At 49.6% G+C, this 20,317-nt stretch overlaps 1 protein-coding gene across 1 annotated transcript; it reads right to left on the bottom strand.

Annotated features, from left to right (window-relative positions):
* Positions 1 to 11,911: 11,911 nt before the first annotated feature.
* Positions 11,912 to 15,626, bottom strand: LOC149343786 (uncharacterized). The gene is made up of 3 exons (XM_089547069.1): positions 15,039 to 15,626; positions 13,897 to 14,025; positions 11,912 to 11,959 (listed from the first exon to the last, which is right to left on the bottom strand). Exons 1-3 carry the CDS (start codon positions 15,624 to 15,626, stop codon positions 11,912 to 11,914), a joined length of 765 nt encoding a protein of 254 aa, XP_089403195.1.
* Between the last annotated feature and the right edge of the window lie 4,691 nt (positions 15,627 to 20,317).

Here is a 20,317-nt window from a genome sequence, read left to right as displayed (position 1 = left end):
TCGCTAACATTTGTTCCCACAGTAGTGACGCAGTTTCCTCACATTCTCTCTGCTGACCAATAGCCGAGGCAAGATGCCTTCTTTGTCTGATGAAAAAAAAATAGCAGCATGGTTTATTATGAAGCGCCACATTTATTTTTCAGATATGGATACGAAGCCAGAGATAAGAAATTCCCTTTGTGTGCATTGAAGCTAACGTATACACCGGTAGCGTCTTTCTTCGTAGCATGCTGATGTGTGGACACAATAAAAAGGCATCGCTCTCGTCTTCAACGGTTCTTGCATGAGCAGCGTTGACTTAGTTTCGGCGACATATGGTTTTTTTTTTGTTAAATAAGGGCATACCGCTACCACTCACGCTAACAACATGTAATAAATGTACTCTGGCAGTACGTACGTCACTACAGGGCTGAAACTGGGAGGATAACTGATCAAAGGCTTCAGCCCCGCACCTCCACTACCCAGAAGCCCATCGCCTATCATCATCAGCAGCACAGGGAAGAAGTGAACGCGTCGAAGGAAAACGAAAGAGATCAGCTCCCGCTATCCCAGCCTCGCCGCATCAGTGCGTATCATGTCCGGTCCTTTTTTCTTACCGATTGAAAATTGCGGGCGAAACGTTTTTACCGGAGAATTTTTACCAGAGGAGAATTTAATTAGAGCCAGCCACGCGCCTGTTTCAAACGAGCCGTATTCTTTATTAGTGTGTCATCGCTGCAGTTTTGCGACGAGGATGTCCACTGTGGAATGCTTAAGTAGAATTTGAAATGAGTTGATATGAAGGGCTTACTCATTTAGTGCGACGGTAGGCCTGCAACTGCCATGCACACATGTGTGCTTACAGAATTACGGCATGTAGAGAAAAGCCAGCATGGAAGTGATTAGAGGTCCTCCGTGAGGGAACCCTCCAGTGGATTTTGAGGGGAAAGTCAACGTGACTCACCTTGTTATGATCAAATCATTCTGTTCTCGGCGGAGTAGCGCTTGTTTTATCATTAGATAAGAAAGTGGCTGTAAGTCATAGTGCTCCAGGTTAACTCCTTCAATAATTGCGTTTCACTCTCAAATTAACAATGGCACACGTGTATTTGAACTGAAAGATGAAACTACAGGTGCCTTTAAAACGGTTCTAATCATCCACTTGTTTTATTTTCTGGTATTATTGTGATCACCCTGCACGATATCACAACCAGCGAATGTTTGAATCTTGGCCTTGTTAAACGTACCGACTTTTAGAAGGAATAATGGATAAACCTCTCTAAGCTTGAGCTCTAACGCAAGTAATACCCCGGTATATGAGTTACTTTTACGGGTCTGCCATGACATGTGATCACCTAAGTGGATGGTTCCATAACTGTTCTCGGACTCCTCCAAGCTGCCGCATCCTGCGCATGACAGCCGTCTTCTCCAGTTCCACATTCACTGCTTACGACGACACACTCATTCTCATCTTCATAATCCCAGAACTCTCCGCTCTATATTTTCTTTGCGTTTTTCATTTTCCCGCAACCTTTATATCTTTAAATTTTTGTTGCCATTTTTTATACATTTATCTTATTACTCGTAAATACTTCATGTTATTGGTAAATATTATTTTTCTTCCTTTTTTGTCTATTTTATTTAGCAGTACTATATTTCAAAAGCTCTCTCCCGGGCATTCTGAGGCATATCATGATTTTCAGGAGTCGATCATTATTTATCCTTTGTTACGTTTCGCCTTTGTCGTGGGGAAGAAAACGGCATGGCGGCAGCGGAACGCCGACTAACCCCGAGACGCGTGTTGGGTGAGCGCCTGGATTACCACGGAAGCCGCGTCCGTCTGCCCGGTTAAGCGAGCGTCTCCCCTACACCGCGTGCGAACGCACGTTCGAACGCATGAACTGCGCGGGAACGCCGTTCGTGGACATTCCGGCGTCTAGCTACGTGGATGGCATCGTCCCCCTCTCCCAGCGCGTGACGGCGGTGATCCCTGGGGAGTGTGTGTGTGTTTGTGATTGGTGGCACTGAGAACTTCCTTCCTCAGAAGGCCCGGTCCCCATCTAGGGAACCTAGGGAAAGGGAACTCTTTAAAACCTCGGCAGCGGTACGGCCGAGGGGCTCTTTCATCTGATGGTCTCATCATGTGCGGTCCTCATGCAGCGTTTCAGCAGTGAGCGTCGCGTTACCGAGCTCACTTGTAAATAATGTAAATTTTGCTGTATAAAGTTTTCTCTCCTTGTTTTTTCCCGCATCCTCGTTTCCGACCTCCTTTGTTCCCTCTCCGGCGCCCGACCATGCTACCTCATCCTTAACACCTTTCATTGATTTAAGCCTGTGAAGCTGTGTGGTACTGGCCAAGGCACTTTATTTTTACGTTCCTGTTTGCTTTCCTCAACAGACCAATATTCTGTTTGGGATATAGGTAACATGTCAGCCGCAGGCCTTTTCAATGATTTGCAGGCTTGATACTCTGAAATTGCTGCTAGAATTTTTATTTATTCCTTTACATTATATGCTACACAGCATATCCTGTTTCTGCAATAACCCAAATATACAGCGCCTGCTTCTCCTTAGCCCTGAGAATATATCCCTGTAATGCTGGATTGAAGAAACGCCTCATTGTGTTCGTACTTCATATCATGTGAAAAATTACAAAAAAAAGAAACAGTAACTTGTTAGTAGAGCGTAAAGGAAAAGCACTTCTAGCCAATAATCTGAATTCACTTCGCGCTGAGTTTATGACATCCTGCCTGTAGTCTACTGCTTTGAAAGCGAGTTCAGAGTGGTAATGCCACGTCTATGATGTGTGATAGGCGCTGTGAGGCTTCGGACGGGAGATTCTCAGACAACTGTTCGTTGCCTTTGACTCCGTTATGCGACTGTCAAGTACGGAGGGATTTCTCGAATTAACGCGACAACTCGTCGTCGAAACCCACACCCCCGAATGATGCTAGGAAAGGAAGAGGAGTTTGGTGCCCGGCGTTAGTCGCCCGAGACTGTTCGCATAACTTCACTGTTATAAGTTCAAAAAATTATATCCTAATGTATATATTTTGTCTGCATCCGTGGAAAAGGCTGCATAGTTTTAAAAAATGTGGCACAAGGCAGGCTTAGTATTTCTAATTCGTAGTGGCGTGCTACGAGAATATTTCTATAACTCAGCGCAATTACGCGAAGCAGTGTTCGTTGCCACATCTAGAGGATAATAATTTCACACAAAAAATTTAAATTTCATCAATTTCAAAAGAATCGTCACCCTCCAATCAGCGCAAACATTGGCTCTAGAGCCCTGACTGTCAAGCGGCGCCTAGAATTCTTCATCTAAAGATACAGTGCGTCGACTCTTTTTAGCTCATTGCCAAGCGAGGGTGCACACAAACACACTCTTAATAGCGTAGACAACCACTCCCGTCTAATCGGCACGCACATTGTCTTTGGCCGGGAGAGAAGGCAGGGTATGGAACATCTGAGACTCTTTCACGCCGCAGCTTTCCGCCGGTGTACAAAGGGAGTCACCGCAGCAGATTTAACCTTCCGCACTGCTGCCGGGAGCTCAGGGTCTTCGACATCATACATTAATGTTCGGAGGCCAACACGACGTGCTTCTTTCCCATATGCAAGGAATTAGTTTAAATTGGCCGATTGGAGACACCTCATGGGGGTATTGACGAAGCTGACATGCAGCGGAGGCTTATTTGTTTCCCTCCAAACACCTTTTTTACTCAGCGTGAGGACTACCGGCTTAAGGACAGATATTTTTAACTATCCAAAAAGTAAAACAAAACAAATGAACTCATTCGCCGGACAGCGTAGCAAACGCGGGCTGAGGATGCTTAGGAAGAACTTGGATCCAGGCGTGCCTACAGTGTCTCAGGAACCATCATAGGAGCGCCTAAGAATGTTTCAGAATGTGGCACGTGTTGTTTCCTTTGGGGACACCAATTTCTTTAAAGAGGATTTTAAGCTGTACAATCTTCTGGCTCTCATTGCTGAAAAATTTAAGGTAGACATCATTTAAGAAATCGCACAAAAGCTGAGGTCAAACATTATGGCGAACGTACCTGAAGACTTCTTGCTGGCTTGCTGACTTCGAATGCTGGCTTGTAGAAAAAACAAACAAACTTCAGAATCGAGAGGGACAGATCAGCGCCGACGCTAAGAAATCAGCTCCGTTTTCCGATGCCTTAGACCGCACGGTCAGTGCATCTTATCTTTTCTCCCTTCTTCTATTTATACTCCTCTCGAAGAAAGGTTTCTCCTCGTTTAGTGGTCCCCGAAGCTGACTTACTTCTCCATAAGAGAGGAGACGTCAGGGATTTGAAAAATGACAGATTTATCAGCACAATGTCCGCTGCGAACAAGGCATTTACTAAGGTAATCGCTAATACAGTTATAGCGCCCGGCGACGCTATAAAGCGCAGGCGCTGAGATCGGCGGTACCAGCACGCGATAAAGGAAAATAAAGATGGACAGCGCGTGCTCGGAGGGCACGCCCGGCACTGGCTCTTCGGAACTAGAAGCCTGCCACGCTGGTCATCTTGCTCTGGTGCTCCGCTGCGACCCCGCAAATCTTCAACAGTGGTGTCTCCGGCCTAAGACATGACCGACCCCAGCGACCTACCGCCCTCAGGCGACCTTCCGCTTGACGCTACTTTGCGCCCACGGGACGTCGCAGCTATCCAGCTCCGCCTACCAACCTTCTGGCCCAAGTGTCCGCAGATCTGGTTCGCCCAAGTGGAAGCCATCTTCTATCTGCACCACGTCACCTCGGAGGCATCTCGGTTTCGTCATTTACTTTCCAACCTGCCTCCTGAGGTGGCTCAAGAGATAGCGGACGTCATCGCTGGACCCTTGGGCGATGCCTCGTACCAGCGCCTAAAGCAGGGCCTTCTGGACCGCACCACGGCGTCCGAGAGTGCGCGCCTCCAGCAGCTGCTCACCTACGAAAAGCGTGGAGACCGCCGCCCCTCCCAGCTACTCAATAGCATGCGGCAGCTCCTGGGCGAAAGCAACGCAGACTCGAACGGCGCAGTGTTGAGGCAGCGCTTCCTGCAACGCTTGCCGCACTCCACCCGCCTCGTCTTGGCTGCTGCGAGCGAGTTGACCCTTGACCGCCTCGCCCAGCTCGCTGATCGAGTCCACGACGCCACTGCTCCTTCCGTCGCCGCCCTCTGTTCTCCACCGGAGACCTCCGTCATTTCACGGTTAGAGGCCCGGATCTATCAGCTGGCCGCTTCTATCGATGCCCTTCGGACGTCATCTCATGCCCCGCACGGTTTATCCTCAACACCTCGCTGCCGTTCGTCTTCGCCGAGTGGTCCGCACTCGTCCAGTCCTCGCAGTCCGCGTCTCTGCTGGTATCACCGAACTTTCCAGCACAACGCTCGCCGCTGCACTCCACCATGCAACTGGTCGGGAAACGCGCCGCGAGATCACTGACGGCGGCGTTTGACCTCGCTCTTCAACCTGGCCGCCTTTTCGTCGTCATGGATCGCTCCAGGCAGCACAAGCCGTTGGCCCAATATTGGGAGTCTGTTGGCTATGTGTGGCACTATACAGGGCCAATGTTGCCTTCATTGTCCCCATATTGGCATTGCCACAATGCGCCATTTCCAACATTGGCCCTACTTGTGCGATGTTTTCCCCATATTGGCAATGCCGCTTAGTTACACCTGTAAGGATGGCCCTACTTGTCCGATGTTTTCCCAATATTGTCAATGCCGCTTAGTTACACCTCCAGCGATGGCCCTATATGTCCGCTGTCGTCCCCATATTGGCAGTGCCGCCTCATTACACCCGCAACGATGGCCCTATTTGTCCGCTGTTTTCCCTGTATTGGCAGTGTCACTCCACGACACACCTAAGGATGTCCCTGTGATTATCGGTGGTTATTTCACTCAATCTGTTTCTTTTTCAATATTCCGACTTGTTCATTTATTTCTTCTTTATGACCAACAATAGCGCTAGCGTCGAACACTGACGCGAAATTACAATAAAAAGCGCGATGTAATTGATCGCGCGAAATTGAGCAGAGGTCAGATTCATTCACGAAGGTATACGAATTTTGAAAACCGGCGTCTTTTGTAATTATGGTACGCAAAGAAAAAAAGAAAGAGAGAAAGAGGTGCTACTATCAAGAAAATGAAATTTCGATTCGAGCAATCGTATAATAACGCACTAATTAACTTACTGCCTCGCATATCTCTGCGGACACCCACAGCCCCCGATTATAGGTTGCCGGTTCAAATTCGTGTCTCAAGATATAGGCTCAACTTAAATAATATATTTATGCTGCACGAAACTCTGACCGGTATGACACAATCCGGAACACAATGCCTCACCCACAGGATGCTCACCCTAGAAAAGAACAAATAAATCGCTTTTTCCTCTACTACAATTTAACTAGGTCAGAAATTATTGTGTGGCGCATTTGGAGAGAAGAAACGATCTGAGTAAAACGGGATTTTGGTGTTATCGCAAATAAACTGTTGACGTGAACAACTTGCTGCCCATTTACTGCGTGAGGAAGCAGCAGACGGGAAAGAAGATGTAGATGTATGTTAGATTTAAAAATAAATAAGCGAACAAACGGCTCTGCTTCCTGAAGCCGCGAAGGTAAGGTGGCTAGGTTTTTTAATGTCGCAAATTGCTTTGTTATTCTGCTGTGCTTTTTGGGTATTCTATATCGACGGCTCTTGCATACGTTTTTGCTTTAAATTATCACGTTTATCAAATTAAAGATCGGAACTTTTTTCCCGATCGCATTTCCACTCGTTTTTGTTTGCCTTTTCTTTGCGCGAATCCTTAATACCAATGAGCCAGAACCGGTGCATTGCTGAGTAGCGCGTCGCGTCATTTCGAGCTAGCGCAGACACGCACGGTTGGGCCGCATGACTATGGCTCAGACCGATCTGCCTACACTGGTGTGTATAAAATGTAGGGTATTCGTCGCTCTAGAAGCGAATCATTGGATTATATTGATGAATGGTGTTGCTTGGACGTATGTCATCCAACTTTGTCCGCCACAAGCATCATATATGAAACACTCAAAGAACACGCATTGGTCCCGCTAATTTTAGTTATTGTTTTATATTTCCGGTATTTTCATAGTAACACATTTATCTCAGCTTCAACCAAAGAGGCACACGACCGCAGAGATTACGCTAATCTTAGGAGCCGTTTTGACAAAATCTATGCCGAAGCTCCACGTCTCCACTTCCAACATCTCCGCATTGTCGTTTCCTTGCCGCTTTTTACGTGCTCAACTGCCTATGGCGGATCCTCCGGACATTCCGGAATTCTTTCCCTCATTTCACCCCCCCCCCCCCCCCCCCCCTGCCCCTTTCAAGTCCCATACAGCCGCCTTTTGCCGGGCCGAGCCTCTTTCTTGGAAGAGCGCTGGCCCTCAACATACTCTCAGTTATTTTTTTCTTTGTGATTTTAGGTACACTGACCTTCTCTAGCCTGTTTTCTCCTCGCGCCCAACTAAGCACAATGTCGCTCATCCACCCTCCCTAGATTTTCTTCTACCCCTTTTTCAGCTGCCGTTTCTCTTGCTGCAGCAAATTCTCCGAAAAATATAAGAAACCTGTCCCATCGTCGTCTCCTCCTTGCCCCAACACTTGCCCAACGAGTATCGCCTGTAGCTAGCAAGGCGGCGAAAAGCCACACAACCAGCGTGCCGACGAAGCATGCGCGAAGCATGCGCGCTCAAGCTGACGCCGTTCGTTGTCGAGAATCCACATCTGATACGTTTTGACAATTATGACGTAATTCAGTAGCCTGGCCTGCAAGATTCTATTTGTGAGTACCACCATACTTTTATCTTGAAATGTGTTCAGAAATGAATATGGTTCTTGGCGTAATTGCTGCTTTGACTAAGCGCCGACCTTTTTTTTCTTCGGCAGGAAAAGAGAAAGCGACAAAGCACTGGCGCGACTTCTGAATGCCAACTTTCACAGCGAAATGTCTAGCGCTAAGACATGCACAGAATGGTGAGAACTCTATTTTTCAGCTTTGATGAAATGGATTTACCGAACGTTGACTATCTCTTCAATCACCGTGGCGGAGTGTTGTATGGCCCGACTCATACTGCGTTCATTACGACATTGGTCGTCTAACGTTTGTGCAAGATGAGTATCAGAAGCGCTTATTCTTCCACTGCAGCAGTTCTCTGGCCGCGTGTAATGTTTCCGTGCCGGGTGCCTTTGTCTTGGCCAGTTGCAGGCGTACAAGAAAATACGGAATTCCTGATCCCAGCGAACTTTATCCATATTGTCTCTGAATTAATCACCCATGGACTATCAGAAGAGTGATTTCGTGTGGTTTTCAAGTAAGATTTCCGTCTCCCCTGTTACATGAATGCGAAGCGACATCGATAATCTGCTTACTTCAAAAAAAAGTGTATTCGGTCTCCTGCGTTGAGCGCAGTTCGCAAAACTGTACAAGCCGTCTTTGCATGCAATATTATATTTCATAGAGACCAAAAATTGCTCACAGCTGTTCAAAGAGGAGGAGATGCTACCACCTTTGCCATACTTTGCTGGAACAAAAAGGCAAACAACCAGCTCGCAATAGACACGTAATTTTGATAGGAAATATAAAAATAGACTGATTTGTATTAAACACTACATTTATATCTTTTTGTGACTTTTAATATGTATTTGAGGGTGTGACACGGCAAATTGGGATTAGAAATTAGCAATACGGTAGAAAAAAATCGGTAAATTCAATTCAACATTTTCCTATTAGTGTGGGGATTTATATTAAGCAACATTTAGAAATTATACTTTCAACATGTGTTGCGAGTACCTTCTCGCACACTGCGCGCCGCTAAGATCAATGTGTTATTTTATTTCTTGTCTTTTTTTCTGCGATGGTTCTACTTACACTCATGATCACATCATGCATCTCTTTGCAGCTGCGATGTACCGCCAGGTCATCGTGCAACAGCTTGGCGACGAATTTGTTTCAAGGCACTGCAAAAGTTCTCTTAGAAGAGGAGTGCAACGATTAGTGCCGATATGACTCATTGATTCAGCGGCTCCGAGCACAGTGCATTTCATGATGTACTGGCACCGTAGATGCAATAAATTTCTTTCCTTGAATTCGTTCTTTCTTTTTTGTATGTCTGCTGACTGCTTATATGTAAAATGTTACATATACAAGCTCCGGCTGGTAGAAAAGAAGCGGAATATGTCTGCATTGTTGTTGGCCAGCAAGAGGTGTGGTACAAAACTAGGTGGGCCCCCTGGTCGCATACAATTTCCCACTGGCCTTGCAATTATTTGCTAGAAATTTCTACTTTGTTTTTTTTTGTTTGTTTCTTGACAACTGTATCCTTGTATTCTCAAATGTTTCTTTATATGTCTTTTCACAACGCTGTATTTTGTACAATATAATTTATAGTGGGTTGTTATTCTGGTTTTGCTTGTCTGTTTGTTTTTGCCCTGCTAATCTGTTTCATTCTCATTATATAAATGTTACTTATTTAAAATACCATTGATATTACTGCTAATTGCACCTGTCTGTGATGCTGCTTGTTTTTAATGAAGTTAGTATTAATCTACCGGGGGTCCCGTGACTGTCGCTTGACTTTGGGACCCTCGCCTGTATACTGAATTTATGTAACCGATTTGTACTCAATAAATTCTTACCTTATCTTATCTAAAAAAAAAGAATTGGTATGCCACCTATAAAAGTTAGATCAAGGGTGGAAAAGCGGGCACAAGTCGGAGCGAGCCTGGAGCTATTATTGATACTGGCTGAATGTGGGCATACTATTGGTGCGAACGTACGGCCATTATTGACAGATCGGCTGAATGTGGGCATACTATTGGCGCGAATTTCGGGCCATAATTCATAGATTGGCTGAATATGGGCATAGTATTGGCACGAATGTCGGGCCATAATTAATAGATTGGCTGAACATGGGCATAGTCTTGGCACGAACGTTGGGCCTTTGTGGATAAACTGGCTGAACGTAGGCCCAACCCAGGCGTGAATGATGGGTCAATGCTGGTAGCTAGACTGCCTGAGTATAGGCCTAATCTTGGCATGAATGAAGGACCATTGTTGGAAAAAGTCGGATTGCTCGAATGCCGATGTAGGACCAATATTCATGCCAATTTCCGCCACTGTTGGACCAATCAATTTGTGCTGCTTGGGGCGCATTTCTGGCCTGCGCTTACTCGTCGACACTGGTGCCGAAGTCAGCTTACTGCCGTCCTCCAAGGCAGACAGTGCTTCCAAGTCACATGGACCTATTCTCCGTGCGGCCAACTCAACCTCCATCGCAATGTATGGTCTCCGATCCCTCACTCTGGACATTGGCCTGCGGGTTCTTTACCACCTAGGGTTCTTTAACGTTCGCTGGAATCCCAGAGTACACGGGCCACTAGAATTTCGCCTCCCTTGAAATTCGACCGTCGCGTCCGGGATCGAACACGCGGCTTTCGGGTCAGCAGCCGAGCACCATAACTACTAAGCCACCGCGGGGGCTCAGTTCTGTAAAAAAAGAACGACAAAGTTGCTCGCGAAATAAGGTTTCAGAAAGGGACATTTTCTAATTTTCAGAAGCCGATTTAACGGCGTCTTCACCACGCCTGCGAAGTCTAAACTCTACTTAACCATTAAAATTTGATAATTGGATGGTAGTCTGTAAATTAATTTTTTTACCTAACCAGGTAACACGGTTTTCATCAATACTCACATCTTCTGTGGCAGACCGTTTGTTCGTGAAAATAACGTCTGCTTTTAACCCCTCAATATGTTCTAGATTTCCGGGAACCTTTCCCTGAAACATTCCGCATATAGCGGAGTTAAATAAAAAAGGCATGCTAGGAGTGCTCTTCTGCTAGGTTAGTGCGGTCCAAAACATGCGTGAAATAATTTTTTTTGGTGCACAAAAAAATAAAACGATGATAGCAATTCTCCATTCTCATAAAATGCAGTCGTAAAAAGTAAGTGCGTTTCATTTTTTCTTTATCTTGCAGCTTGAGGAGTATTTTTTGGTGAATTGTTCGGAAAGATCAAGGGCGCCGTGAAGAAAGTTGCGGAATTAGCGGGCGATGTCGTGAAGGGAGTCGCAAAGGTGGCCGTGTCGCCCATCAAGGCTGCTGTGGAGGCCATCAAGGAACACGTTTCTTTTTCCGCGCAAGACAACGTCACGGATAAAGCCACCAAGATTCTGAATACGATTCTTGAAAAGTCGGTCGCGAGCTACTCTTCCCAGGACTCCCAGAAGGCGGAAGACTTCGTGAAACAAGTATGCTTGCGTATCGATGCAGTCGCACAACGACTCATCGAGCAAGGTGAAGAGCTCCTTGGGCTGTACGACGTAAAATTCTAGAATAAAGCTGAAATATGCGTTGTGTCATCGAGTAGAGGTGACAGAGAAAAAATCTTTCTTGCTCTTGTTTGTAGCACAAGTCACGCTTGCGGCTGAGGCGTTTTGAATCATTCATTCACCATTTAGTTGCTATACAACATGCTCACTAAGTTCACGTGCTTATCCGTTACTACTGGATTTTTGGCCCATTTTTAAGTATTCATTGCTGAATACGGCCAATAAATTTATGAAATTCCCGGCGACGAAGATCTCTTTGCCTGAGCAGAGTGAGGAAAGCTTGGTTGAAAGTGAGAGGGGTGGGGGAGGGGAGGAATATAACATCCCAAAGCGACTTAAGCTGTTCGCGAAGGGCGTTGTGAAGGGCGCCAGAAATTTCGACTACCTGGGGTTCTTTAACATGCACTGACATCAAACAGTAGACGGACCTCTAGAATTTTGTCGCCATCGAAATTCGACCGCCGCAGCCGGGATGAAACCCGCGTCTTTCAGGTCAGCAGCCGAACACGATAACAACTGAGCCATCGCGGCGTCGAGTGAGGAAAGTTCGCTAACTTTTGTTCCCACAGTAGTGACGCAGTTTCCTCACATTCTCTCTGCTGACCAATGGCCGAGGCAAGATGCCTTCTTTGCCTGATGAAAAAAAAAGCAGCATGGCTCATTATGAAGCGCCACATTTATTTCTCAGAAATGGATATGAAGCCAGAGATAAGAAATTCTCTTTGTGTGCTTTGAAGCTAATGTACACACCGGCAGCTTCTTTCTTCGTAGCATGCTGATGTGTGGAGACAATAAAGAGGCATCGCTTACGTCTTCAATGGTTCTTGCATGAGCAGCATTGAGTTAGTTTGCGCGACATCTAGGTTTTTTTTTGTTAAATAGTAGCATACCGCTACCACTCACGCTAACACCATGTAATAAGTGTACCCTGGCAGTACGTCACTATAGGGCTGAAACTGGGAGGATAACTGAGCAAGGGCTTCAGCCCCGCAACTCCACCGCCCAGAAGCCCATCGCCTATCATCATCAGCAGCATAGGGAAGAAGTGAACGCGTCGAAGGAAAGCGAAAGAGATCAGCTCCCGCTATCCCAGTCTCGCCGCATCAATCCGTATCATGGCCGGTGCTTTTTTTTTACCGATTGAAAATTGAGGGTGAAAGGTTTTTACCGGAAAATTTTTACCAGAGGAGAATTAGATTGGAGCCAGTCACGCGCCTGTTTCAAGCGAGCCGTATTCTTTATTAGTGTGTCATCGCTGCAGTTCTGTTACGAGGATGTCCACTGTGGAATGCTTAAGTAGAATTTGAAATTAGTTGTGTTGTAGGTAGTGGTTCATCAGGCGCGCGTTCCTGCGAAGGAGCAGGCAAGTTGCGCGCGCGTTCACGAGCGCGCGTTCATGCGAAGGAGCAGGCAAGTTTCCAGGGCTGAACGCGGCGTGTATTCCCGCATGTCCGTCGGTGCGTGGCTGGCCGAGAATAACCCGCCCGTAGGTTGCGGCGCACGCCTTTTATTAGTTTTTGGCGAGCCTGCGCATAAGCGACGGCGGCGACAGCCGGACACCACATCCCTCCCCTTTTATATCGGCTAATTTAGCAAGGTAAACTCCAGCTTGATATTTGTCCGGTGGTCGACGGTCTCTGGTCGGGAAGCGCCTTGCACCCGTTGTCTGGAACGCTTGCGAAGCGGCATGACCGCTGGTGGCAGGGGCGGAGGATGTCACTGGGTCGACGCCTGGTGGAAACACCAGGAACTAGTCTCCCTCCTGGTTGGATACCTCGTGGTCCGGATCCGTGGTCCGCGCGAGCAGCTGGTTCTTGTGACGACGCCAGCTGAAACTGCCTCTGGGTGTGGTAGCACGAACGATAAAAGACAAAGGGCCGGACTGCCCCACAACAGCACCAGGGACCCAGTTTGGTCTGCCTCGATAATTGCGAGCCATCACTTGGTCACCGACTGCTATGTCGCGATGACGACGTGGGCGAGCCACGGATTGCTTGAACTGATTATATGCAACCCTTCCTCCCACCGCTGGCTTGACAACATCGAGTTGATTTCGCAGCCGTCGTCCTGGTAGCAAATTTGCTGGTGACTCAGTTGTTGTCGCTTGGGGCGAGTTGCGATAGGTAAGCAAAAACTTGTGAAGCCTCAGATGTAATGTGTCCGCTCCGCTAGACTTACGAAGAGCGTTTTTAAGTGTCTGAATAAAACGCTCTGCAAGCCTGTTTGAGCTGGGATGATACGGTGCAGTAAGCACGTGACGACAGCCAAATTCTTTCAGAAAAAGCTTGAACTCTTCGGAAGTAAACTGCGGGCTGTTATCAGTGACCATGGTTTCTGGGAAACCAAACCGCGCAAACAGCTCTCAGTTTGTCAACTGTAGCGTCCGACGTAGTCGAGCGCATAACAAACACTTCCGGCCACATGGAATGCGCGTCCACGACCACAAGAAACATTGCGTTCAAAAAGGGGCCTGCAAAATCTATATGTACGCGCTGCCATGGTGCTGTTGGCCAAGACCAAGGATGCAGGGGCGCTTTGCACGGCTCGGAACGCTGTTCTTGACAACTTACGCAGGCCTTGACACGATGCTCGAGGTCCGCCTCGATGGACGGCCACCACACGTAGCTGCGCGCCAGTTGCTTGCTGCGCACGATGCCTGGGTGCCCTTCGTGGATTTCGTCCTGCAGCAAGTTGCGCAGCTTTGCCGGAACGATCACTCGAATCCCGAACATGATGCAGCCTTGGTGAACTGTCAGCTCGTTAGGTCTGTCAAAAAAAGGCTTCAATTCTTTTTCAGCCACAGACGCGGGCCACCTCACGTTTATGAAATCTATCACTCTACAAAGCAAGGGGCCCCGAGCTGTTGTTCGAGCAATGTCCTGGCTTAAAACTGACATTGATTGCAACCGCAATGAATAAAAATTTTCCTCTCTTTCTTGTGTTTCGTCTTTCACAACTAATAGCGGCAGGCGCGAACATAAATGTGCTTTCGACTTCATACCAGGTTTAAGAAAAATTTCGGCTCGCTCTTCCGTTATCGTGCCTGACTCGCCTTTGAAAAGGGGCTGGTCCTTCGCCAGCAATGCGTCAAGCCTCTTTTTAACGCTGATATGAGTAGGAGCGTCTGACCGTGTAATGTTGTTCAGGTTCCAGATGTTCGGCCACTCCAGCCGGTAGGCGCGGAGCCACTCCCGGCCCAGTAAAGGTGGTCCCTTGTGGTCTACGACGATGGAAGAATTGCAGAATGGTCGCCGTGCTGCACGTTGACCGAGGAGACCCCCTGGGGTCATACCAGTGCTCCTGTGTAGGTACGAAGTTTAACTGTAGTAGGCACCAGTACAGCCGAAGGAAAGAACTGACGGAACTGCGTCTTTGACATAACGGAAAGAGCCGCTGCCGTGTCCAACTCCATGTTCACCAAGACGCCATTGATGGTCATCAGTACGGTGACAGGGTCGCACTGAGCTGCCGACACGCCGTTAAGACTGAGGGTCCAAGCTTTCCGAGACACAACTGTCAGCATCTTCATATTCTTTTTCATTTGCTTTTTCTTGGAAAAAGTCTTACCACTCCTTCTGCAGGCTCTCTGGATATACCCTTTTTTGTTGCAACTGAAACAGGTGGCGTCCAAGTGAAGGCATGCTTCACTCGTCTGTTCTGGCGAACCACAGCGAAAACAGGTTTCGCGTGTTTTCTGCGCTTCAGCCTGCACCTTGTGCACATCGCTGACTGCGGCGTCGGTGCCGCGTGCTTCAGCAGCACTCTTCTTAGCCGCTTCCATTGTAAGAGCCCTCTCCACCGCTTTCTGGAACGTAAGCTTGCTATCTTCCGTGAAAAGCACTCGCTGAATGTCTTCTCGTTGCAGGCCACACACGAAGCGGTCCCGAAGGAACTCGTCAAGGGCGCTTCCAAACTCGCACGTCTGCGACAGTTTACGAAGCTCGGTAACATAACTAGATATGAACTCTCCTTCTCGTTGACACCTCCGGTGAAACTTGGCCCGTTCTCCAATGACGAACGGTTTCGGAGACAGGTCGTCGATCAAAAATTTCTTGAGGACATCGAAACTTTTCGTAGAAGGCAGGTCTGGAGCAGTTAATGACTTCAACAACCCGTAGGTCTTCGGACCGATAATGCTCAAAAAGGTGCGTACCTTGTCGCCCTCGGGTACTCGGGTGACAATCAGGAACGACGTAAGCCGCTCTTCGTACGAAGCCCAATCGCTGGCGGACTCGTCGAAGGGTTCCAGTTGGCCCAGTCGCCCAGCGGAGTGCGTCACTGCTGCCTCGGCCCCAGTCATGACGACAGTCACCGGCTCCGCACACTGCAAAAACAATAGTATTCTTCACCGAGTGAAACACTGCCACACTACCTCCCGCCCCCCCCCCCCCCCCAATACGTTGTCTATACAGGCTGGCAGGCAGCTCTGCGTGCCTTCCATGAAAGAGCCCTCCCTTTCCCTACTTGATCGGCCTTAGACGCCGCCCTCTTAGCATTGAGCCCACGACCGGTGACCCTTCGTTGGATCCCTGGTCACATGGGCATCCCCGGCAACAAGCTGGGTCACCAGCTTGCCTGCGAAACTATACACCGAGCGCCGGGGATCCTATGGACGAGCCCACCGACGGAGCAGGCGGTCAGGGCTTACAAACGCTTAGTCGACGAATATTACGCGCAGCAAAAATTGGATTTAGCTGATTTACCACCACCGCACCCATCCTTATCGATCCGTGAAGCTCGCATTCTTCGCCGAATACAGTTTAATCTCCTACATACACCAGCCAAACTTTACCTATACCGGTACACTTCCACACCTCAGTGCCCAAACTGTCCACACACATGTGCAGACATAGAACACTGCCTTACAAAGTGTCACGCAGCTTTCCAGTCCCCCGCCTATCCTTCCCCCCCCCCCCCCCCCCCACCGTGGCTCATCTGGCTCGCCTCCCTGGATCTGAGACTGCAACGTGCCCTCGTCGCCTTGGCCCAGGATGTACTGAACGCCTAATAGAAAGAATAGAATGCTCGAATAAAAATGTCACACCACTACCACCATCACCGAGTGAAATTCGGAAACACTTGCCTTCCAAACTGAAGAACGCCGTTTCCTATCCCATCCTTATCGCCAGTTGTTGTAGTGCGTGGTTCATCAGAGGCGCGCGTTCATGAGCGCGCGTTCCTGCGAAGGAACAGGCAAGTTGCGTGCGCGTTCATGAGCGCGCGTTCAAGGGAACGAGCAGACAAGTTTCCAGGGCCGAGCGCGGCGTTTATTCCCGCATGTTCGTCGGTGCGTGGCTGGCCGAGAATAACCCGCCCATAGGTTGCGGCGCACGCCTTTTATTAGTTTCTGGCGCGCATGCGCATTAGCAACGGCGGCGATAGCCGGACACCACAAGTTGATATAAAGGGCTCGCTCATTTAGTGCGACGGTCGGTGAGCATGTCAGCTTATATTGTCACGACCAGAGGAGCCGTGAAGGTAGACGTCGGGGAGAACCCAAGACCGGGAGCCTTCTTTTTAATTCTCGAGCCAGCTTCCACGACACAGAACAGAACAGCGCGCCACGAGAGCCCACCGCCGCTTCGTCGTCGTCTGCGACTCAGCGCGGAGGCCGCGCGGCGCGTTAGGCGCGTGGCATTATTCCCCCCCGCGAAAGCAAACATCGTCTCGATGTGGAATGGGATATGTACAGTGAGGGGAGGACTGGGGGTGAGGTGAACTATACAGTGCGCGCTAGATGACATGCAGGGGAGTCAAGTTCACACGTGGGGTAAGGGGAAAAGGTACGAAACAGCGTGAACACAGCGCTCAGTCACGCGAAAAGTACGGCTTTAAGCGCACTACATGCACGATTTCAGGCCGTTGACGCTGAGGGCCAACGACCACAGTTCCATGGGGGACAACTTCGTAGTTGACGCTGTTCAGGCGGCGCAGGACTTTGTACGGGCCAAAATACCTGTTTAAAAGCTTTTCGCACAATCCCTTGCGGCGCACTGGTGTCCACACCCACACGTGGTCGCCCGGCTCGTAGTGCACGTCCCTGTGCCGAAGGTTATAGTGTCGGGCATCGGCGCATTGCTGGTCCTTGATGTGCAAGCGGGCCAGCTGACGGGCCTGCTCTGCTTGCTCCACGAAGTGGCCAGCTTCAGGGGGAAGCTCTGCGTCGCCGTACGGCAGCATGGCGTCTAGCATCATGCGGACCTCTCTGCCATACACGAGACGGAACGGGGTGAACTGGGTGGTTTCCTGCGTCGCGGTATTATATGCGAAGGTGACGTACGGCAAGACCTCATCCCAGGTTTTGTGTTCAACGTCGACGTACATCGAGATCATGTCCGCCAATGTTTTGTTGAGCCGTTCCGTTAGACCATTTGTTTGGGGATGATACGCTGTTGTTGGTCGATGAGCAGTATGGCTAAGCGCTAAGATGTCACGTAGGACTCGGGCTGTAAACGCCTTGCCTCGGTCAGTAATGATGGCCGATGGGGCGCCGTGTCTAAGCACGATGTCGTGCATAAAGAAGTGGGCAACTTCGGCGGCAGTACCTCGCGCAAGGGCCTTCGTTTCAGCGTAGCGGGTCAAGTAGTCTGTGGCGACTACGATCCACTTGTGGCCGGAAGACGAGAGAGGAAATGGCCCCAGAAGGTCCATGCCGACTTTGTCGAATGGTATTTGTGGCGGCTCGATGCACTGAAGCAGCCCAGGAGGCTTGAGCGCGGGTTTTTTTCGCCGCTGGCATTGCCGGCATGTCCGGACATAATGCTTGACACTTGAAGTTAGGTTGGGCCAGTAATAGTTCTGCCGGATTCGGGATAAGGTGCGGGTAACTCCAAGGTGGCCGGAAGTCGGTTCATCATGGCAGGCAAGGAGGACTTCATCCCGCAGATCAGACGGTATGACGAGCAGGTAAGTTGTCGGACTTGAAGTAGAGTTCTTTTTATAAAGCACCCCTCTCCGCAGGCAGAACGACGATAGTCCACGAGCTAGGTTTCGTGGTATTTCAGGGCACCCACCTTCGAGATGTTCGATGAGCAGACGGAGCTCGGCGTCGGCACGCTGTCTGGAAACGAGCTCAGATGTGCTGACCGCTCCAAGGAAGCTATCATCGTCGGTGTTGTCTTGCGGAGGAGGTTCGACGGGAGCACGTGACAAGGTATCAGCGTCGGTGTGTTTCCGGTCTGACTTGTAGGTGACGGTGAAATCGAATTCCTGCAGGCGTAATGCCCAACGTGCTAGGCGGCCGCAAGGGTCCTTTAAATTTTTCAGCCAGCACAGCGAGTGGTGGTCGGTGACGATACGAAACGGTCTGCCATAGAGGCATGGGCGGAACTTGGCGGCGGCCCAGACTACCGCTAAACATTCTTTTTCCGTGGTAGAGTAGTTCAACTCAGCACGCGACAGTGCGCGGCTGGCGTAGGCAATTACTTTGTCGACACCGTTTTGCCGCTGAACTAGAACGGCGCCAAGACCGACGTTGCTCGCATCCGTGTGCACCTCCGTGTCGGCATCTTCGTCGAAATGTGCCAGGATGGGCGGTGATTGGAGTAGGCGTCGTAACTCGTCGAAGGCAGTCTGTTGTTCGTTGCTCCAGGAAAATGACGTGTCATCACGGGTTAGGAGCGTCAGAGGGCTGGCGAGCTGGGCGAAGTTTCTAATGAAGCGGCGATAATAGGAGCACAGGCCCAGAAAACGTCGGACAGCTTTTTTGTGGGAGGGGACCGGAAAGGCAGCAACGGCAGCAAGCTTCTCTGGGTCAGCGCGGATTCCGTCAGCACTAATGACGTGCCCGAGGAACTTCAATTCGGTGAACCCAAAGTGGCATTTTTCTGGTTTGAGGGAGAGGTTGGCGGATCGAACGGCTTTGAGGACAGTCCTGAGGCGGTGCAGATGTTCCGTGAACGTTGCGGAAAAAATGATGACATCGTCAAGATAAACAAGACAGGTCTGCCACTTCAAACCGGTGAGAACGCTGTCCATCATTCTTTGGAACGTGGCAGGAGCACAGCAGAGCCCGAATGGGAGGACGCGAAATTCATACAGCCCGTCCGGTGTAATGAAGGCGGTTTTCTCACGGTCCCTCTCATCAACTTCTATCTGCCAATAACCACTTCTGAGGTCGACCAAAGAGAAGTACTTGGCTTGACGAAGTCGGTCGAGGGAGTCGTCGATACGCGGGAGCGGGTACACGTCTTTCTTGGTCACACTGTTCAGCTTCCTGTAGTCGACGCAGAACCGTAGTGTCCCGTCTTTCTTTTTCACGAGGACGACAGGAGACGACCACGGACTGCTTGACGGTTGGATGACGCCGTCTGTGAGCATCTCTTCGACCTGTGTTTGAATAGCATCTCGCTCACGAGGGGACACACGATAGGGCTGCTGATGGATGGGTCGGGCTCCTTCATGCGTGATAATGCGGTGTTTAACTATCGACGTTTGGCGCACTTTGGACGACGACGTGAAACACGCACCAAACTCCCGCAAGAGGTCCTGGAGTTGCCTGTTTTCAGTGGGTGGAAGGCCAGGATTTATGTCTACGCTGGTGACCGCTTCGGCGTCAGCTCCAGGTGTGTCCTCCGCACAAGCAAAGCATTCGGCCACTTCCTGAACATGGTCGACGTAAGCGATGGCTGTGCCACGGAACAGATGTCGATGTTCATTGCAGAAGTTGGTGACAAGGACCTCTGTACAACCGTCATGAAAGGATCCAAGGCCCCGTGCCACCGCAACCCCCTTAGTGAGTACGAGGGAGACATTAGGCTCGACAACCCGGAGTCCCCTATGTGGCTCGTCGCAGGTAACTCTCGCGAGAATGCTGGCACGTGGTGGCACCGTAACGTTATCGTCAGCGACTCGCAGGGCGGACCGAGAACCCTGGTGCGCAGGTTCTTCTGTGGCCATTGCGGTAGAAAACGTCACCAAGCGGTTCGGGAGGTCTATGATCGCACCGTGCTCGCGAAGAAAGTCGATGCCAAGGATGACATCGCGAGAACA

The sequence above is a fragment of the Amblyomma mixtum genome, chromosome 5 (assembly GCF_055824585.1).
Source record: "Amblyomma mixtum isolate Tamu chromosome 5, ASM5582458v1, whole genome shotgun sequence".
Lineage (NCBI taxonomy): Eukaryota > Metazoa > Arthropoda > Arachnida > Ixodida > Ixodidae > Amblyomma > Amblyomma mixtum.
Note: the sequence above shows the minus strand (reverse complement) of the source record. Positions and strands in the feature narration are given on the sequence as shown.